Here is a 19,715-nt window from a genome sequence, read left to right on the forward strand (position 1 = left end):
AAACCCAATAAAATCTCTTCCATGGGCCACCCTGGCTGGTTCTGGGTCTTGCCTGGTGCACAGAGTGCCACCCTGAAAGCTGTTCTGACACCAGCTACCAGGTCTCCTTCTCCTAAAACTTTAAATGCTGCTGGAGGTGGTAGTTCCCAAATTACTCCTCTTCCCAGTCCCCAAAGAAAACACTTTTCATTCAGATTAAGTAGAGTAACCTGGAGATGTCTGTCTTTTCCTTTTTCCCTTTTTTTTTTGATAAAACTTTATTTTGTGAAATACGATATACAGAGAAAACAAATCAGGTCCTGAGTGCATTTGAGCAGCTTTAGAGGAAAGAAGGTACTTTATAGCCACAAAACAACCACCGGGATTTATTGATGCTTTATTTTTTCCAAAAGATTCCATTGTTTCAATGCAAACAACATGGAAAGAGATGCTCGGGATGAATGGATCCTGGATGGCAGCTTGCCTTGGTGAAAGTTCATGTTTTTGAAATGGAAGTGTATGACCCAGAGGTGATACCTATGGATGCACAGGTAAAACTGGTGGGGTCGGAGGCATGTATCATCCAGTTCCATTCAGTTCCCATGTTGGTGACGACAGATTGAGCATGAATTTCAGGCAGATCTCAAGTGCCTTCTGGTCTTCCTGAATTTGGCTTGCTCTGGGAAGGAATGGGAGAGTTGGACTTGAAGTTGGCTGAAGGAACGCTTGCAAAATGACAAACTGAGACGTTGATTTCTGTTTTAAGGTGTTTGTTGCTTCATACGAGAGTTGGCAATGTATTTTTCTTGGGATAGAATATCTAATAGGTCAAATAAGACCACACAGACATTTTAAAGACAGCTGCTGGGTTTTACTTTGGACAAGATAGCAGCATATCAAGGGTTGTGTGAGGGTTTCTGTTCAGCTGATTTTTACCTCCTACTTGTAGAACAACTGCTAAATGATTGGGTACTTTTGAAGCCCTCTTTTGGCTATTGATCGTGCCTGTTAAAATACTCTTTTTCAGATGATTATTGAGGAGCTGTTCTGAGTAGTTCGCACAAGTATTCAGGCTACATAATTTGTTACAAATTTCTGTAACATTATCAGAAGGTGTTGCTTTGATTTCCTCTAGAAAACCAAGCAAACCACAAAATCTCAGAGTGCTTGCGGGATAAATATCTCAGGCTGTCAGTTTGCACAGCTCAAACTCTTGATTTTTTTTATGACAAGATCTAGGGTGATATTTAAGCGTGAGCATTTCCATGCTTGTGAAAAAACTGAGCATTTCTTTTCACAGTTTGGGTATGTTTGAAAAACCCACTAAACACAGTTTCCAACCACTTACAGAGCTGTGAGCAAGACCCAGGGATTTGCACTCCTGTTTTCTTTGCTCTTAGATAACAATCTCATTTTGTTCTATTTGGACTATTGAGGAGAAGGTGTCGTCTTGGTTTTGTAACTTATACTTGGCCACAGGCATGTAGAAGGCTTTAAGCATAGCAAATGGACCAGGTTAAGTGTGCACATGAGAAGAACATACCGTGTTGGCATCTGAGGAAGTCCACTTAGACAGACAAGATGTGCTTTACAAATGCTGTGGGGAAAATACAGATATGCTAGTTAGAAGGAGCAGCAAATGTTAATTTGGGAAATACCTTTAAAAATAACAGCTGTTCCTGAGCTGATGGTGTTAAAAACACACGTTCCTGATCACATTTGACCCAACAATGTGATAGAAAGTTCTAAGTGTAGTGTTTATTGTAAAAATGTATTCTCTTCCTGCTTAAGTGTGGTAAGACTAAATCTATGATGAATAGAGCACTTTGTCTAAGCATTAGCTATAGGGTTGGTTCCAATCACTGCAACTGCTCTACAGAAGGTCAGAGAGTTTAGAGATAAGTGTTGACCAGAGTAGCCTTCTCTGTGACTGAATCTAGTCCTTTCAGTGGTGTGACTGTAGGCTAAGCATGTTGCAACAGTCATTTCCACACATAAGCCTTTCAATTTAACTCAGCTGTAGTTGTGTATATTTGCCTGAGAGGCTAAAAGCAAACTGCAATGAAGCTCTGCGAGAGGAAGAAGAAATGTAGGATGAGAGGGTATTGAGCTCTTGCACCTACCCTCGTAGTTGATGCAGCCGTTGGAGTCTTCCTGACCTTTCATAAGTTCATCTACTTCCTCTTCTGTCATCCTCTCACCTAGAGAGTTGAGAGACCTCTGTTAATTCTTCCACAGACAACTGAAACCTACAGCTTTTCCAAAGGCTTTCCTTATTTCCTGAGTTAATAACAAAAAGATCTATGCATGAACTGAACGTTAGTAGTTTTCACTTTCAGTAGCAGTTTTACATATGCGTATAGACACAGGGATTCCAATTATTCCTACAGAGTAAAGAAATTATGCAGCAAATCCTCTACCTTTGTCCATGTGTGTTATGTCCCTGAGGTATGCAGCCTTTTCTCCCTGTTCTTTATATAACGAGCACTCAATACTTCCTCTGAATTTAGAAGTAATAAACCAAGCCTTTTCCTTTGGGCTTTCTACTGAGTTTTGTCTTTGCTTTCTTTGTGGGTGACCAGTTAGGAAACCCAGTTTTGTTTGGCTTTGTAGCCTCCTACCTCTCCAAACTGGTTAGAACATCCTTCCTCTCTCTCATGCCATCTAACAGAAGCAGTTTTTAAAGTGCTTGTAGAGAAGATAATCCCTTACCCAGAGTAGCCAGTACGTGACGGAGCTCAGCCCCCATGACCGTGCCATTGCCTTCCTTGTCGAAGACACGCAGACCTTCAACGAAGTCTTCATAGGTACCCTGCTCCTTGTTGTTAGCAGCTGCTTGCAACATGGGCAGGAACTCCTCAAAGGTGATTTTCTTGGCATTCAACTCTGGAAAGAAAGCACAGGTTGCTACATGCTAGACACTTCTATTTGTGTTCTTTTGACATATCTGCCCTGAAACCTGGGAGAGCCTCCCACCTCATTTGCACACCTCTTTCTGTCCTTTACTCTAGTCTTTGCCTGGGGGTTTGGCAGTTCCTTTGCAAAACCTGCATTCTCTCTTATGGGAGTTAGTTTTCACATCCATCTGATTTTTCACCTACTTGCTCCAGCGCTCTTCTCATATAACTTTATATGCTTACATGCACATTGTATTGCTCTTTCAGAAATGAAACTAGCTGGCTGAGTTATCTTTGAAAGGATTTTGTGAACAGGGGAACTACAGAATATGATAAAGCAGAAATCTTGAGCCCAAACAGTGGGGAAAAAGTAGAGAGTGGGGTGGACAACTGAGATGAGCCCCTGAGGTTGCTGGCATGTTAGTGACCTCTTCAGGGTCTCTTGGATGTGGTAGCAGAGGCTATTAGCATAAGAGCATAGAGACTATCAGCATATTAGCGTAAGAGCAGAGACTATTAGCATAAACTAATTGAAAATATGAATGTCCAGTGGGGGTGTGTCCAGATTTACTACAGACACGTTCACTTTGGAGGTTTAAAGACTTGCAAGCTCTGTTCATCCAACCCCTTTGTTCTTATGAGCCAGAAGTTGTCCTTGGTGAGGCCTTCCCTGAAGGTTTTTTATTGGAGCTAGGCTGTCGAATAAAAGGATCTTTATTTTTCTCTTTTTAACTTTCATTTTCTTTCTCCTGGATCTTTTCAAAGATCAGCCTTCATCTGGGCAGCAATGGAACATAATAGGTGGAAATATGCAAGAGATTTTTGAATATACAGTTGTTACAGGAACCATTTGGCTACTCAGCTACATCAAAATCACTGGCAGTTATTGCTGTAGTCACCTAAAGTGTGGTCATGGTCTCACCTCTGTGTTTGTCTTCTGCTCAGTGCTTCCTGCTTGTGCTAATGCTTAACTCAGCCCTTCTGAATTGTTCCTCAGAGCTGCCTTTACTAGGCTTGAGGGTTTTGATATAACTTAGCCTATCTTAGTGATGTGAAGGGTATGATTCAGCATGACTGAAATCCAGGATCACTTGCACTAGGTCCTTTTTAGGAGGCAACCAGTGTTTTTTACCATTTCTTTTACCTCTAAGAGGGGAGAAAAGGAAATGGAAAATGACTGCTATATAAATGGCCAGCAGATGCCTCAGCATGCTCTAGTTTGTGAGAGCTTTGAGCAGACCACCTCAGCCAGCAGAAATATATGGGTGGGTTTCCAGTCCCAGGGCATGTCTTGGCTCATGCAGAAGATCCTGCACTAGAAGCATCTGAAGAGTATCAGCTATTGGAAATGAACTTAGCAAGGGCTGGAGCATAAATGGACTGTGTTGCACCTACGTCAGGTTGGCACCAAAATGGTCCCTGCAGGGACATCTGAAGGAGGTTCTCCTCCTCCTGAGCATGGAATTCATCCTCTTCAAAAGAAACCAGAGAGTTTCCACACTCTTTCAGAGCAAAAGATCTTCTCCCTCCTGCTGTGACTGCTGATGTTGTCTAATGACAGTTCCCCAGCCTCAGGAAGGGCCTAGGAGAGACTGCAGGATACTTACCCTCTTTGCTGGGGTTGCCCAGGATCTTGTTGATCTCGGCATTTGTAGGGTTCTGCCCCAGCGCCCGGATGATGTCACCAACCTGGCTCAGGGTGATCTTGGCATCACCAGTCCTGTCAAAGAGGAGGAAGGCCTCCTTGAAGTCTGCAAGGGAAGGGCAACGGTTAAACTGAGCACAGGCAGCTCCCTATTGACAAGTTGTATTGACAAAGATGTGAGCCTGTTGTCTCACAGCTGCTCCACCAGCTCCAGGGGAGTTAACCAGGGGAACCTTTGGTTCACAATGCCAAGAAAAACTCCTCCCCTCTGACATTTTGGTTTCACTATTTTTAAACTTTTATATCTACATTTCATGGCTTTCCTGGCTCTAATAGCTATCAATAGCTTTCTGATTGACCCCATGGTTATTTCAAGCATGGGGCAAGATAAGCTTTCTGCAGACACTGCCATTCAAGGACAGGTGTTTTTGCATGACACAGCAGCAGAAGGTACCTCACCAAGGACTGGGATTCTTCTGTCAAAGCACCTTGCAGTGCAAAACATCTGCTGTTTCGATGGGTACTGCCTGCAGTCCCAGTATTTCAACTACACAGTGCTAATGGGAAACAAGAAGGTGGATTTCAAATGCTTCAACTTTCGTTTGCCTTTAAAGTTGCCTTACAATAGCAGTTCTGCCCATGTTTGTTCCCTCTCTTCTCTGCTCTTTGCAGTCCGTCCCTGCTTCTTACAGATGCACAAATATCCAGCTTTTCCAGTGGTAATATGTGTGTGGTGCCTTATTCCAGTGCATTTCCAGTGTGTACACTTTGACATCCTTCTTTCAGTGCTGCCAAATGATCAGCCTTCACTTATTTCCCCCTTGCTCCTGACCAAGGAATTGGGTTACATACATTTCTACTACAAAAAATCAGCCCAGGTGGTTGCCTCATCTCATTGCCAGTCTTCATCTTCTGTTGCAAAGCTCCATGTTAATCACCTTATTACATTTGTTGCAGTGAATAAAGAAGTGTGCTTAAGGGAGGCAAAAGTCCAGGGTCCAGCTGAAAAAGCATCCTTGAAACTCATATATCAAGAGCATCTCAAGACTGCTGTTGATCTCTTCTGCACTGCAGTATCTGACGATGCTGTGTTTTAGCTCCAAGTAAACCAAGTGAAATGTCTTTCCTGTGGTTGTGATGTGCTTCCAGCAGCTAGAAAGGCTTTGTGTTTCACGGCTTGTGTAGGTGGAATGTTCCTTCTGCCTTGGGGTAAGTTTAGAAGCAATAAACCACATTTCAAATCATGTCTTCATTCATCTTGCACTGAGGACAGGTGACGCAGAGGTATTTAGGTTCTTGCTTTAGCCATCCATATGCCTATGCCTTAGTGGGGGAATTGCTGGCACCAGTAAAGCTGCTGATACACAATGTTGGCCTGCTAGGCTGTAATCTAATACATCTGAAACTAATCCTCTTACTGTCTGATGTGAGAGACCTATAGCCCTTTAGTGTGAACCCTCTCCCCTTACAGCTTTTATTGCAGGATATGAAATGAAGGCCTTCTGGACCTGTGTGGAGCTTCCCCTTACAATCTATCAGCTTAATATCAGCTCCTGCTCTAGCAGCTGAGGTCGATAGAGCTATAGTGATTTATACCATATGATCCAGTCTTTCATTCGGTGCATTAATGACATTTAGCCAGACTGAGGTATAAAACAATGCCAGTTTGCTATTAGCAAAGCCATCAGGAGAGTTTCTCTTGTTTGTAAATCCTATGAAGTTTTATCTTCACTGGGTTCTGAACACTGGGAGAAAAGGCCTGGTTTTATTTTTGTGTCTCAGGCACGCGTTTCACTGAGTTATCTTTGCTGTGGGATTTATCTTTTTAGTTTTGGGTGGTGTGTGTATATATATATCTAGTCCTATTTTATACCTGTGCTGGAATAAGCATGTCTCAAATCCCTCTCTGAGGAGGGTACCACCCAGCTGCTGGTGCATCAGCCTGTGTGGATGAAAATAGTTACGGAGGGTGGGACATCCCTTTTACTGGGAAATTCTTCCTCTCAAGTAGCTTTAATTGCTCTGCTGCTTGGATCAGTTACCATAGCATTACAGCAGCTGGATGAGCTGAACAAAGCCTCTTTCTTTGTTACAAATGCCAGCAGCTTGGAGTTGATGGCATTTTTCCATAAACTCTCCCAACCCTTTGTTAAAAGTTATGGAATTAAAAAGTTAGGAAGAGTCCAAATGATCTTTTTTGTGACCAGGAATGTTCAGACTGCAGGAAGAGAAACATTTCCAGTCTCACTTACTGCATTATACCTGTCCTTTATTGCTTTGATAGTGTAACCCAGAGCAGGCTGGTGTTCAGGAAGTTTAGGTCTCTCCCTTAAGACTTGCTTCTAGCTATTCCTCTCCCTCTGGAATTCTAGTAAATCCCTGTATCTTCCTTTCTAAGTACTTTGTTCACAGTGAGAAGTCTACTATATTTGCTACTGAATTTTTGACATTTCTTTAAAACCTGTATTATTTAATATAGCCTAAATGTATCTCTTGGAATATTTGAAACACTCCAGCATTGATTTCCAGAGCTTCAGTGGGGATTTTTGTTCGTGCCAGAATTTTCAATCTCTTTCTAGCAGATTTAAAAACCAATTTGTAACTTGCTGGTGAAGCAGAGAATATAGCAAGATGCTCAACAACTGCAGCATACCCACACTGCGTTCATAAGTAGCAGTTTACAGAAGTCACTTATTTGCTAACTGTTCCCGTGTGTCATGAATGTATTTACAGTAAAGCAGCCCTTGTTCCTCCCTTCCACAACACCTTCTGGTAAAAGTGACATACAGGCCTCTTGCATCTTCTGTTCATGTAAAATTGCAATGTCATTGCAGCTAAGTTAAGTTTTCAGCCCACTCCCTCCTCCTGTCCTTGATCTGTCTATTCCCGCTATGACTTCCAAATGCAAGACTTGTTTTCAGCATCCTTGGGAACGGCCAGTACAGGAGCACAACTGAAAAATGTTTAGTAGGTAGAGCTGGTAACATGGCATAAACTTCTCAGCTTAGGCAACATCTAAGCACCTAGATAAATGATATGTAAATCTACAGTCACATTCTTGTACAGCATAAGTCAGCACTGCTCCTCTGAAGTCAGGAGTGTGGTGATTTATAGCAGCTGAAGTCCTAGCTCGTCCCTTCATAAGGGTTGAGCTTCTGAGCTTGTAGCTCCTCTCTGAACCCACGTACATGTACAACACATCAGCTCTCTTGTAACTTACCATCCTGTTGCTCCTTGGAGAACTCGATCTGTTGGAAGGAAATCAATCACAAAAAAATAGCTTAGGAGGGGGGGGCTGGGGGAGAACCTGTTTGTTTCCTAAAGCATCCAGCTCAATCCATGAGTCATCTTCCAAAACAGCAAAAATGGGTCTGTCAGATGCGCAGAAGTAATGCAGATAGCAACAGAGCTGTTAAGGCTAGTGAATATTTAGCATTTGGTGGCCATTATATACCCCCTCCTGCCCCATGTTAAAGTTTAACTTTTATTTCACTTACCGTTAATTTGGTCAGGAGTGAAGGACTGCAGTTGGGAAGAAAAAGAGAGAAAAGAGAACTAGTACTGCTGAAAATGCACTGAGAGAAAGCAAATAGCACAGAGCAGTTGAGTGCTCACATCTGTCTTGCCTGGTCTAATGAGGCCATAGCAACCTAAGCCAGCAACTTCCCATGTAAAAATGTATCACCAGATCTATCTTTAAAGATTCCATTAAAATCTGCATCCCAGGGCAAGCCAGGGTTGTAGCTAGAAGCAGCAAAAAAAAGTCTCTTGGCTAACAAAGAAGTCACTAATCAGGGCCTTTACTGTTTTATCATAGACCCGTTTCATTAAGATCATTTGAAGCAATATTGCTTAACAAGCAGCTTGGGTTTTTTACATGAACATAGCAATTAAACCAATCTTTTGAAGTTTGTGTTTCAGATTACTTTTTGGCAGTAAATTGTTACATAAAGTACTAAAAATTATATTTTCTTATATTAAATATTATTCTGTTCCTTTGCCACTTCAGCAGGTTGCATCTGATTTTAGAACTAAACCAAAACGCTTAGCAGGCAGCAGTAGCAAATTGTAACCCTGCTGTCTGGAGCTATAGGAGCTGCACAGTTACCACTGCCTGCTGCAGAACTTGAAACTAACTGGAGAACCTCGCATAGCCCTTTAAGTTTAAGGAGGAAAGCCAAGCAAACCTAAGCTGCCTTCTGGTCTGTCCTTCCCCGCCCCAGAACTACCTTGAGCAAGAAGCCTGATTTACTTAGGTAAAATACACTGGCTCGCTGCTAACCGTTAGCTTTCCAGTGGACCCACCATGGTTGAGTTGGAAAAGCAGAGCAGCAGACGGGCAGGAGGGATTAGCTGAGAGGTCTTGAGAGTGGTCCTGCTTTCCTGGCCTTTCTTCCCCTTATTTATCCAGCGGCGCTGACGGCATTGCCTGGATTAGGTGTCAGAAGGAAGCAGTCCCTCCCCTTGGCGAGTTCTTTAGCTTTCTTAGGGCAAAGTGACAGAAGGCTCCATGTCTTGATGGACATCTGATGATGGCTATTTTTAGGAGGCTGGAGAGGGGCAGGGAGCAGCAAGCAGTAAGTTTGATTCAGGTCAGCAGTTTCTGGATCCATACTGTCAAGAGGAGATATTCCTTGTCCAGACCTACCAAGACTTCCTTCTAGGGAAGGACTCTTATTTCTCCAATAAGCTATAAAGTCAGAGAGCAAGGAGAGTAGGAGGTGAGAGGTGCCATGTGTTTGTCCAGCTGACTGGTTTTACACATGGCTTGCAGATTGTATTAGATGCAGCTGGATGGTCCTCATACCTTTGCTGGGCTTTGCTCAAGCCCTTAGATGTTAATAATGCAGTGCTCAGAGTTAGATGAGTGGTGCTGCTGCTTGTCTGCTCAGTGTGATCCAGTTGTTGGCATTGAACAAAAGATTAACCTGTTGATGGAGGTGATGTCCAACTGTGAAGCTCTTCATCTGCACTGGTTATATTGTCCTGTTCCCAAAGCTGGAACATTTTTTAAGGCAGAATTTATCCAGTTTTGGACCCAACTGTTGGCAGAGGTTAGCAGCTGATGCGTAAAAGGTACTCTGCAGAGTGCTGGGAGAGCCTGTACTCTTTAGGACACTTCTTCTAGGGCTGGGGTTGGGCAGGGCACCAGCCTGCCAGCTTCAGAGCTCACTAGTGTGGTGAGAGTAGATATTGCTGAGTTTTTTGTGATGTGGAGGCAAGGGAGAAACTGTGATAGGAGCTAAGAGCCTCAAAAGCTTTGTGAACTGGAAGGATGACTGTTCATGGTGGGGACAGGAGTTGCAGAGTGAAGAGGCCATGGTAGAACTATAAATGGTGAGTTTCTAGGTGGGTTCCAGGAGGTAGAGGTCGCACCTTCTTTGGTGGCAAAGACCATGTAGCATCCCACCATGTAGCATCCTCCAAGGTGAAGGTCGAATCTCTGAACTGATGCTGTGAGACATTGTAAATAGCTTCAAAAACCTTGCTCCAAACTTCCTCCTTTCCCTGTCACCTCAAGCGGGTCAAGCATGTCATGGAGCCGGGGTTGGAATTGTTATGTGACAACAACACATTCCCTGTTGCAAATTGAAATCCCCTCTCTAAGTTCTGTTGATTTCTTTTGTTGAGCATTCCCTGCTCCGATGAAATTAGTGAGGGACATTTTCTCCTGTAGCTCACTTCATTACCCTGAAGATAAGCATAATGCTTGTAAATGTCTCTTTGCAGTATATTGAGGGCTCTGAGAGCAAGAATCAAACCTAAGCACTGGTTTGCTTTGGTTTGCTTTGGGTTTGGTTGTTTTTTGAACTGTGCAATCAAAATAAGTCAAAATATTTAGTTGGATTTGAGACATAAACTTCCTACCTCCTGCTTTAAAAACTAAAGATACAACTGCAAAGAGCTCTCAAAGCTCAGCATTCTAGCTGGGAAACATTCTGAACCAACACATTTAGTTGCATTTTTGAGAAATAGTTAGAAAATATGCTGAATAGGGAAAACTGCTCCACTGCCAACCTGCACGTTTGTGTTTTCTGCTGTTTGCAAGCTATTCACCTGTGGGACCAGGTATGTATTGAAAACAAAGCTTAGCCGTGACCAGGTGTGGTTGTATAGAAAAGGGGGTTGATGCTTTTTTCTGAATTGGCTAACATAGGTTAACACAGTGCAGACCACCTGGTTAACACTGGCTGGACCTCAGTGAGAAAGCTAATATAGATCTTGGCCATCAGTCCCACTGCATTAATAGAAGAGCTTTCTAAAGACTTTGGCAGAGCTGAAATGTTGCCTGGGTCAGTTCAGTGTGTTGCCTTTGGTGGAATTTTCCTCCTGCCCTCAGGCTCTTGCTCCCCAGTGCTGCTACTGGGAAATGTTCCCCTGAAAACAGGATTTAAACTAAATATATATATATATATATGTAAAAAATTAAGGAAAACTTAAAATAATTTTCTTCAATGTTTTTTTCTTCCTTCTAGATAATCTTTATGGTTGGCTACAGCAAAACTTGTCCCAGAGGACTTCAGATGCCAAGCAGAAAATAGTTTGGGTGTGTTTGGCTTGGGCATAGAAAATTGATACCTGGATTAGCCGTGTGGCTTGAATGGGCTATCAAATATGTATAGATTGAGAGAAGTCCACATGTAAACTGTGAGACTTTGGCTCAGAATTTAGATGAGGAAATACTAGCACACCACATGAGCCTTTTATAACTGATTCTGAATAAAACCTCACAAGAGTTTTGCTGGGAAGAAATATTCTAACATGGGCATGTTGCATTCACTTGAATTAAGAACCACCTTGCTTTAAGCCAATTGAGTGCTGAAAATGCTACTTGCTTTGAGTACGGCCACAGTATAGAAAGTATTTCAGCCTTAAAAGAAACAAAAGGTAGGATTTCTGATTCTCTAAGGAGCTCTCATGAGCTTCAAGAGATAGAAGGAAATATTCTGCAGTGATCTGATCTGTTTTGATCCTGGCAATGGTCTCTGCATTATCAGAGCATGCATCTTGGGGCTTTAGGGAAGATGTTGAAAGTTTAAGGAGTTTGGCTTTACAAAATAGAATGCATCTCCCCCAGAGGAATAATGAAAGGTTGAAGGAAATGCAACATAGGGAAAGACCACAATGACCTGGAGTTCTCTAACTTGGCTTAGCCCTTGTTTATGGTCAAAGTTATTATCCAGAAGGTTATCACCAAAGGGGTGTGTGTTGTTTGGGTTGGGAATTTTGTGATTAAGGCTTTTTGTTGTTGTGTTTTAAGAATAAGGCTTTTACCTGTATAATATATGACCACCTTCTAGTCATCTTGTTGCTTGATAGAAACATTTTGACCAGGTCTCAGTTATATAGGGTGGGGTGAACACGGTTGGTATGCAACTCTCTATTGACAGCTAAGCAGAAGACCCAATCCACACACATCTTCATTTCCAAATTATTACCAAAGTTCCTAATTTCCCAACAAATCACTGGTTCATGGGCCTTAGGGCCCTGACCCTTGCAGCATGGTGGTGTGCTCACCTATTCACCTATGAGACTAATACAGCCCTGCTGAGTGACAGTCACTTTGTGCTCCCTGTAAGTGTGTAGGTGTCTGGCCAGGGTGAAAAGCCTTGGGAAAAGATGCTGCTGGGAGTTAAAGCATTCAGCTGCTCCATCCCCTTGTTACCCTTTGGGTGAATATAAAGAAGGGAATCATCTTAGCATTTTATTAGAGAGTCACCAGGTATTTCGCAGTACTCTGTCTGTAGAAGAGACCAAGAACATATCAGATGCCTTGGAAAATCAGAGAGGGGAAAATCTGAGAGTCCCCCAGGATACTCACTGTATATTTAGCTTTCTGTTCAGGACTGGTGGGATTTCTCTATTTTTGACTGGAGATAAGGTAGGATTGTGCCTACAGCAGTTCATATGATACCTACTCACCATTAGTGCCTGCTCCTTGATTAATACAGCTGCACATCTTTTCTCGTAGACATCACTGAGTGCAGGATTACACAGCTCTCAAACCCCTCTGCAAAGCAGGCTGTGATTCCTCTGTCCCTCACCCCAGTTTGATAGCTCTTGTGATCGATGCCACAGATCTAAGAGGCTACTTCCCATTTAAGTAAGAATCAACAGCCTGATGGATTTAGCCTCATGTCTTTTATGACGCAGAGGAACATTAGGAGCAGATATGCCCTTGAGAAAGAGAACTCTGTTTTGGGATCAGAGCTGCCTGGCAGCACAGTTGAAGGAAGAATAAAACCAACCACCTTTAATATAGGTGAGAAAATTGGGTGTGCGAGATACCATCAGGTTTGGAAGAAGGGTTCAAAACCTCTTTGAGTTGAATGGGCTTAAGTGCGGATGAATTTGACCTTTTTTCTAGGCATTCCATGTAACTTTCCCGTTTGTTTATTTTGAAAGGGTTTAGTATTGGTTTGATTTGTATCGATGTGTATCGGTGAGAGGAAACGCGAGGCTCTGGAGCCCGAGGGATCTGTTGTTTTAACGTGCCTCCCAGCGGCACTGTTGGAGTACTGACAGTATTTAGACTACTGCTGCTTGACATTTGAGTGCTATGTGGCAAACCAGCCCGGTGAAAGTGCTTTTTGGCAACGGGTATAAGATGTAATAAAGCCTCAGTGACGTGGGGCGAATTCCCAGATTGGTTGTTTCATATCTCCTTACAGACAACTTCTTTCTTTACTTGTCATTGGCTAAATTAAGTCACCTTCTTGCCTTATGTAAGATGAACTCAGATATCTTGTTACTATCTGTTACAATCTCTCTGTGCTCCAAGGGGGCTTAAACCAGTGTTTTAGACATATTGGGGGGTTGTTTTGATGTATTAGTTGATAGGAGAAAGGCTCTGTCAACAACTGCTGTTAACACTTGAAATTACTCTGTGAGCTCTTGAAATGGTACTCCCTAATTTGCTTTAAATTCCACTCTTTTTGCCAAAGTGTGTTGCTCCCCAGACTCTCCAAAGCCTATAGATAACGTTTTAAAATGCTGCCAAAGCTGTGAATTACTAAGAATGGATCTTGCAAACAATTCAGATGATTTTTGAGGTTAGTAGACATAAAGTGTCTCCTATATATATGGACATTTATATAGTAGTGTATATATATAAATTGAAGGATTCCTTGTTTAGGAAGAAAAGGAGGCAAAGTTCTTCTGGAAACCTTGTAAAGAAAACTAAGTGGTGGCTGTTCAGTTTGCTTTTCCTTCTGGTTTTCAGCAGTACCTGAAGGGATGTCTTGGTATGTTGCTGAGTCTGATGTCCGAGTTGCTTGTCCTGGGATACCTTCATGCCATGCCTTGCCCATGCAGTGATTTAACAACTGCTACCAATGCGGGTCTAGTATCAGTAGTGAGATTCATGGGGGCAAGGGGGTTGGCTGGGGTGCTCTGCTCTGGGTTGAACCCTGAGTGGTGCTATACCTCAGTCGTCAAAGCAGTAGCAGGAAGCTGGTCTGGATGGCATCAGATAGGCACCTTTACATTTCTTAAGGCTAAGTCATGTTTGCCTTTGTCTCCTTCCTACCTGAAAGAGCGCTTGGTACTGGTGACTTTATGCAATGGGTATATCAGTCCTAGAGAATCCTTCTGGAGTCATTGCTGGAGCTAGATCAGGCATAATCTGAAGGTCTGAGCCAAAAAGTTCAGGGAAAAACCTGCCCAGTTCCCAAGAAAGCCCTTAGCGCTCTGAGCAAAGCTACTGTTACCATTCCTGTTCTGACACCACAGCTTCACACAGAGTTTGTCTGCAGTGTAATAGTGTCTTGCAGCTGCAAGCGCTTCGCAGCCCTGCTTGCCCTCCAGCCCAGAAGGTTTCTGTCAGTGCATTTTAGTGAGTTTCTCTCTCTGGTTATAGCCAATGCAATGTCTGTTCAGAGATGACCTACTTGAGTAGCAAATGTCATAAGAATTAAGGACACTTGGTGGAACACTTTCTACTGCCTTAACAGCTCTGTATTTAAAACCAAATAATCACACCAGTTTGCTTCCATGCAGCAGGCTTCAGCATGCATCACACAGTTACACAATGTCTTTGCAAGTCTTTACTAGTTGATAGCTTCTAATCATTTTTCCCCTAAAGATGTAGGTAGCTTATCTGCAGTACGCCATGGAATCCTGGCATTTTGGTCTTGTGAACACCAGCATGAGAAGCCTTGTGTAAAGGCTGAAGTAGAGGACCTGGTGTGACACCGCTTCAGGGTGTTACATGTTCAGAGCACCACGTGCAGAGCAGAAGCCTAGAAGCGCTGCACTCAACATCTCCAGCACCAAAACATCACAGTGCTAGGAGCCTGGGCTTGGTCCAAGGATAGGTTGTGTGTGCTGGGAAAGGCCCTTAGATTTCCCATTAAAAACCACCCCACACTTAACATGTTGGTGATAGGGACAGAGTTAAACCAATTTGGGCAATATGAGATTTATCCGTTTCCTACTGCCTCAATTGGAAAACCAAGCATGAGACATCTCATCCCAGTTATTGCAGACACAGACCCATAGTAATGCTGTTCCTCAACTCAATGTTTCTTCTCAGCCTCATGTGGGAGAAGAAAGTTAAAGCAGATAAGCCATCTTTTTGGGAATGTCCTTGGCTACAGTTTTAAGAGAACCCCAAGAATTCTGTAGTTAAGAAAAGGAACCATACAGTCATTTTGCTTTCAGTTGTGGTTGGTTCCTGGTGGTAACACTCAGACACATCCATTACCATGTTCATGATTTAATCTTTGTATCTATTGCTTAAATCCAGGCCATGCTAGTAATAAGGAAAACTGAAGATGTAAGTTTGGTCTAGAACGATTTGTGCAAAGCAGATTGAGTTTTATGTTATTTCCTGAGTAGTGGAGAGAAGGGTCTTTACATCTCCATTTAAGCCCAAATTCTTCCACTCTGCCTTGCCTTTCTTCCTGTGGTTGTTGTAGTCTGAAGTGAGCTGAGAAAGGGCTGAGTTTAGAGATTTGAATCCTTAAGTTAGGTCTTCCTGTTACTCAGTTTTATAGTCAATAGATGGTGCTCAAAAATAGAAAATCCCACACCAGCTGCTATCAGTATGAGAAAATTACCAACTGTTTGCTTTGATTGGGTTAATTTAAAGTGGGAAAAAAAGAACAGAAGAGGGTGAAAGACCTGTCACAACTTCTGCTGGTGACAGGCAATTTGGGGTGCCTGTGTTTGCAAGAACACAGCCTGAGACTTCTTAAGAGAAGAAAGAAAAAGGCACCTAACTGTCAAAGTGTGCACCTCAGAAGGCCCACAAAACCAGATTCCCGGAAGATGGAGGGGTACCGTTGAAGGAATGGCTACCCATGTTTGTAAACCACCTTCTTGTTTGTTTTGGAGAATATTATGATGCCTGCTAATTCAAAATGAGGTGCGCTGCCAAATGTAAACCCCTTATTAGGCAACTCTACCCTTGCCTGCTCCAGCTGTAACAGTTAAAAGGGGGTTGGGTGTCTCCTTATAAAAGCTAACAAAGCCTTTCTGGGTGTTTGCCCGCTGTGTGACTCCCTAGCTCATCCTGGTGCTGCCGCCTGGCATTCCCAGACACCTCTCATCAGTAGCAAGCTCCTGCATGGCTGCTAATTCCCCTGCAGAGTGGATGCCCTTATTCAAAGTGCTGGAGGCTCTGGCTCCACACTTGGTAAATCAGCACAAAGAGCCCCAGGACAGGATCATTCACTGAATCTCAATCAAAAGCTTAGCTTTGAGTACTCCCTGGCTCCAGAGGTTTGCTGGAGGTGGTGCTGTGACTTTTCTAATGCTGAGACTTTGGTGCTTGAACAGAAGGTTTAATTAATGCTAATTAAGGAACTGGGCTAAGACTCTGCCATGTCTCCGAGGAAATGGCTTACAAGAAGACATTGTTTCCCTTCACTGCCTGAGCTCCCAAAGAGTGAAAAAGGATAACACAGGCTGGCTGGCTGGGACCTTGGGAGGTTGTCCGGTCCCTGCCCTGCTCCAAGGCAAGGTGGAAAGCACCATGGTTGTTCCTTGTGCCTCTCAAAGAGCCCATCACTGAAGGTGCCACAGTCTTCCTGGGCAGCCCTTGACCATTGTGGGGTCTCAGGTGAGAGAAGGATCAGGGATAGAGGGGATGTGGGTTTCTGCATCACCTTGCAGCCAGAGCTGCATGGTTGGGTAGAGTCCCCTGCTGAAGCAGGGGAAGTCTAATCACTCCTGCAGCAGCTCTGAGGCACCCTACTCCTTGCCTGGTAAGGGCATGATGAAGAGAGGAGGAGATACTTATAGAAAGAGATCTGGTAGCGATAAATATGTGGGGCAGGAGGTTGGGCCACCCACTGCATTGCAGAGTAGTACTGTAATCTCCATTAGGCTGCTCATGTCATAGAATGGTTTGGGTTGAAAGAGACCTTAAAGCTCATCTAGTTCCAACCCCTTGCCACGGGCAAGGACACCTTCCACTGGAGCAGCTTGCTCCAAGCCCTATCCAACCTGTCCTTGAACTTCTCTTCGCTTATTCACGAATAGGAATAGTAATGCTTATGTGCTGCCATTAGTGTTAAAAGACAAGTTTTCCTCTTACAAGCCCAGTTCCCCCCCTCCCTTTCAAGGAGGGAAATATTTTGTCTGATATTAGCTTTCAAAAGAAAGAGACTTCAAGGAGGCTATCTTCCCTTAGCAGTCTGACTATGACAAAACCTGTGCTACCAGGATACATTTCCTGCCATTATAGAGAGCTGTCTGGGTAAAGGAGTGAACAGAGATGTCTCAGACTGCAGCCAGCCATTTTTTTAGCTGGTAATGTGCTATTAAGCCTATTTAGCTAAAGATAGATTAGCTAGGATCACTGGAGTTGAAAATTCTATTTTCTTCTAATGAACTGGCCATAGAAAGCTATAAAATCCCATTAAATTATTTAGTAGAAAATCTAGCTTGCATTCCCTTTCATTTCTGGAGATGAGTGAAATGTGAGGTGTGATCTGATTTTCAGACAGTATTCTAAGAAACCAGTGGGCTTTTTATATAGCCTTTACTATGATCACCCAAAGTGTCTTTTTTCCCTCCTCTTGCACTTGTTTTTCTTTGCCAGCAGGTTCAGCTTGTGTCTCATGGGAACCTACAGACCATTCCAGAAAAACACTGACTACTGACTGTGAAAATTAAACTTCAAGAAATCTCATTAAATGGGTCATAATCCTGGGACTACATGTATTAAGATACCTGAAACAGAATTTATCATGAGATGAAAATGAGTATGTCCTATTAGGAGTCTTTGTACTCCTTCTTTTCCCCTTAATAGGCATGATTCCTTATGTAGAGTTCAGCAGATGGGTCCCAGGACCAATCAGCTTGGTAGGTAGGTGGAGAATAGCTATTTATAGTCCCACCCAGAGAAGCTGGTCCGACTTCATCTCTTTAACCATTTAACCTGCTGCTTCTCTTTCCCAATTCTTTAATTGCCCAACATGGAGGAGTTTTCTTTGAAGGGTCAAGCCAACAACGAGAGATGTAGGTTGGCATGTGAAGCTATGAGATGCCATGAGATCAAAGGGAAGCGCAGTCAGAGGGAAATCTCCAAAAGACTCTTCCTCTTTGTTGCTTTCAGTTTGCAGCAAATGACAAATTCTGAGCAAATCTCTAAAGGTGAGAGGAAATCACTTCCTTTCATGGCTTTCCAGCTCACGGCCTCGACTGACCAATGTTTGTTGTACAATGCAAATGAAAATAGGCAAAACTCCTAATTCATTGAATGGCTCCCTCCTCTTTAATCTGTTTTCTTTCTGCTTTTAAAGATAAGCCATGCTGACCTCGAAATACACGACCAAAGGGTCATCAGGTGCTAGCAACAATTTGAGAAGGAATTTGAGGACAAACTGCACAACAAGGTTTGGTTTTAGTACAGCGCTATGGGAAAACATTGTGCTTCAAGCTTCAATAACCCCTTCCTGTCCTCATGCACCTTTTCTGGGGGGAAGGAGAACAGGGAATGGGGATGTTGTTGCTGGTTTTCATTTTCTTTTATGTTTAGTTTTATCAAACAGGTCAGACTGATCCTGATTTGGTAAAAAGTTCTAAGGGCCACACTCCAAGACACTTTGGAAATCATCAGGTTTCCCTCTTGTGTTAAATCATGCTCCATGCCTTACACCAATCAGCTACTAACACAATCAAAAGCTCAGGCAGGTCAACAACTCCATCCACTGAGGTTACTCATTCATTTCACTCCAGTCCCCAAACCGGAACCAACCACACACAACGTTTCACTGCAGGTCTCTGTTAGCTGGGACTCTGCTAGCTTTCCCCTTTAGAAGGGCTTTGGCTCCATGATCAGCACACTTTCATCCATTTACCTTGATGCTCTTGAGGTCGATTGCGGGTTGTTTGGGTGCTGCTGGCGCAGGTGCTGGTGCTGGCGCGGGTGCTGGTGCTGGGGCTGCTGCTGGCTTCTTTACGTCCTTCTTTGGTGCCATTTTGTGTTGCTTAAACTTGAAAGTAAAGGTGCCCCCCAAAAAACCCCTGCAAAACCCTTAAAAGTGATTCCTGGGAGAGGAGTAGTGGTCAGAATGAGCTACAGCCTGTGCCCTGGAGGTGGACCCAATGTGTTAAACTCTATAAGGGCATATATATATTTCACTTAGTGCCTCGTACAGTCCTGACACATCCAGCTGGATTGGACAGCTTGGTAATCAAGGGGGATGTCATTCCAGCTCGAGCTATAAATGGAATGTAAGAGTTCAGGGCTTCATAAGATCAAGGGACTTCAGTGGCTTTTTTTCCCCCTCTTTAAGAACTCCAACCACCTCCCCTGTGTGTATGTGTGTCTATATATATATATATATATGTATATAATTATTTTAATGCAGGCGAAGGAGAGGGCAATATGACAAACCCAGTTTTGGATCTGCTGTTGATATTCGGGCATGGATTGAACAGTCCTTTTTCTCATCAGAATTTCAGTTCTGCTTAAGTAATAAATCTTCTTTCTTTCCTTCCCTCCCCTTTTCCCCCCATGCCGCTGTAGTGCTTCAGGAGGATTCAGTTTCAAGTAGGAATTTTGACTTTCGTGGCTGGGAAGATCATCAATTTCCACCCTCATTTGCCTATCTCCCCACAGCCCCTCACTCCTCCTCTGGTTCCTTCTTTTACAAGGAAGTGTTGATCAAGCAAAGGCTCTGGGTGTTTAAAAATAAAGCAGACAAATATGGAAATCACTGCAGGACCTTCAGCCAAGGCAT

At 43.3% G+C, this 19,715-nt stretch overlaps 1 protein-coding gene across 1 annotated transcript; it reads right to left on the reverse strand.

Moving 5' to 3' along the window:
- Nucleotides 1-1,547: 1,547 nt before the first annotated feature.
- Nucleotides 1,548-18,950, reverse strand: MYL1 (myosin light chain 1; the record flags this gene model as incomplete). The annotated part of the gene is made up of 6 exons (XM_080632055.1): nucleotides 1,548-1,576; nucleotides 2,103-2,180; nucleotides 2,692-2,865; nucleotides 4,484-4,627; nucleotides 7,742-7,769; nucleotides 18,831-18,950. The coding sequence occupies 6 exons, from the start codon at nucleotides 18,948-18,950 to the stop codon at nucleotides 1,548-1,550; spliced, it is 573 nt and encodes a 190-aa protein (XP_080488181.1).
- Nucleotides 18,951-19,715: the final 765 nt, after the last annotated feature.

The sequence above is a fragment of the Psittacula echo genome, assembly GCF_963264785.1.
Source record: "Psittacula echo genome assembly, chromosome: 20".
Lineage (NCBI taxonomy): Eukaryota > Metazoa > Chordata > Aves > Psittaciformes > Psittacidae > Psittacula > Psittacula echo.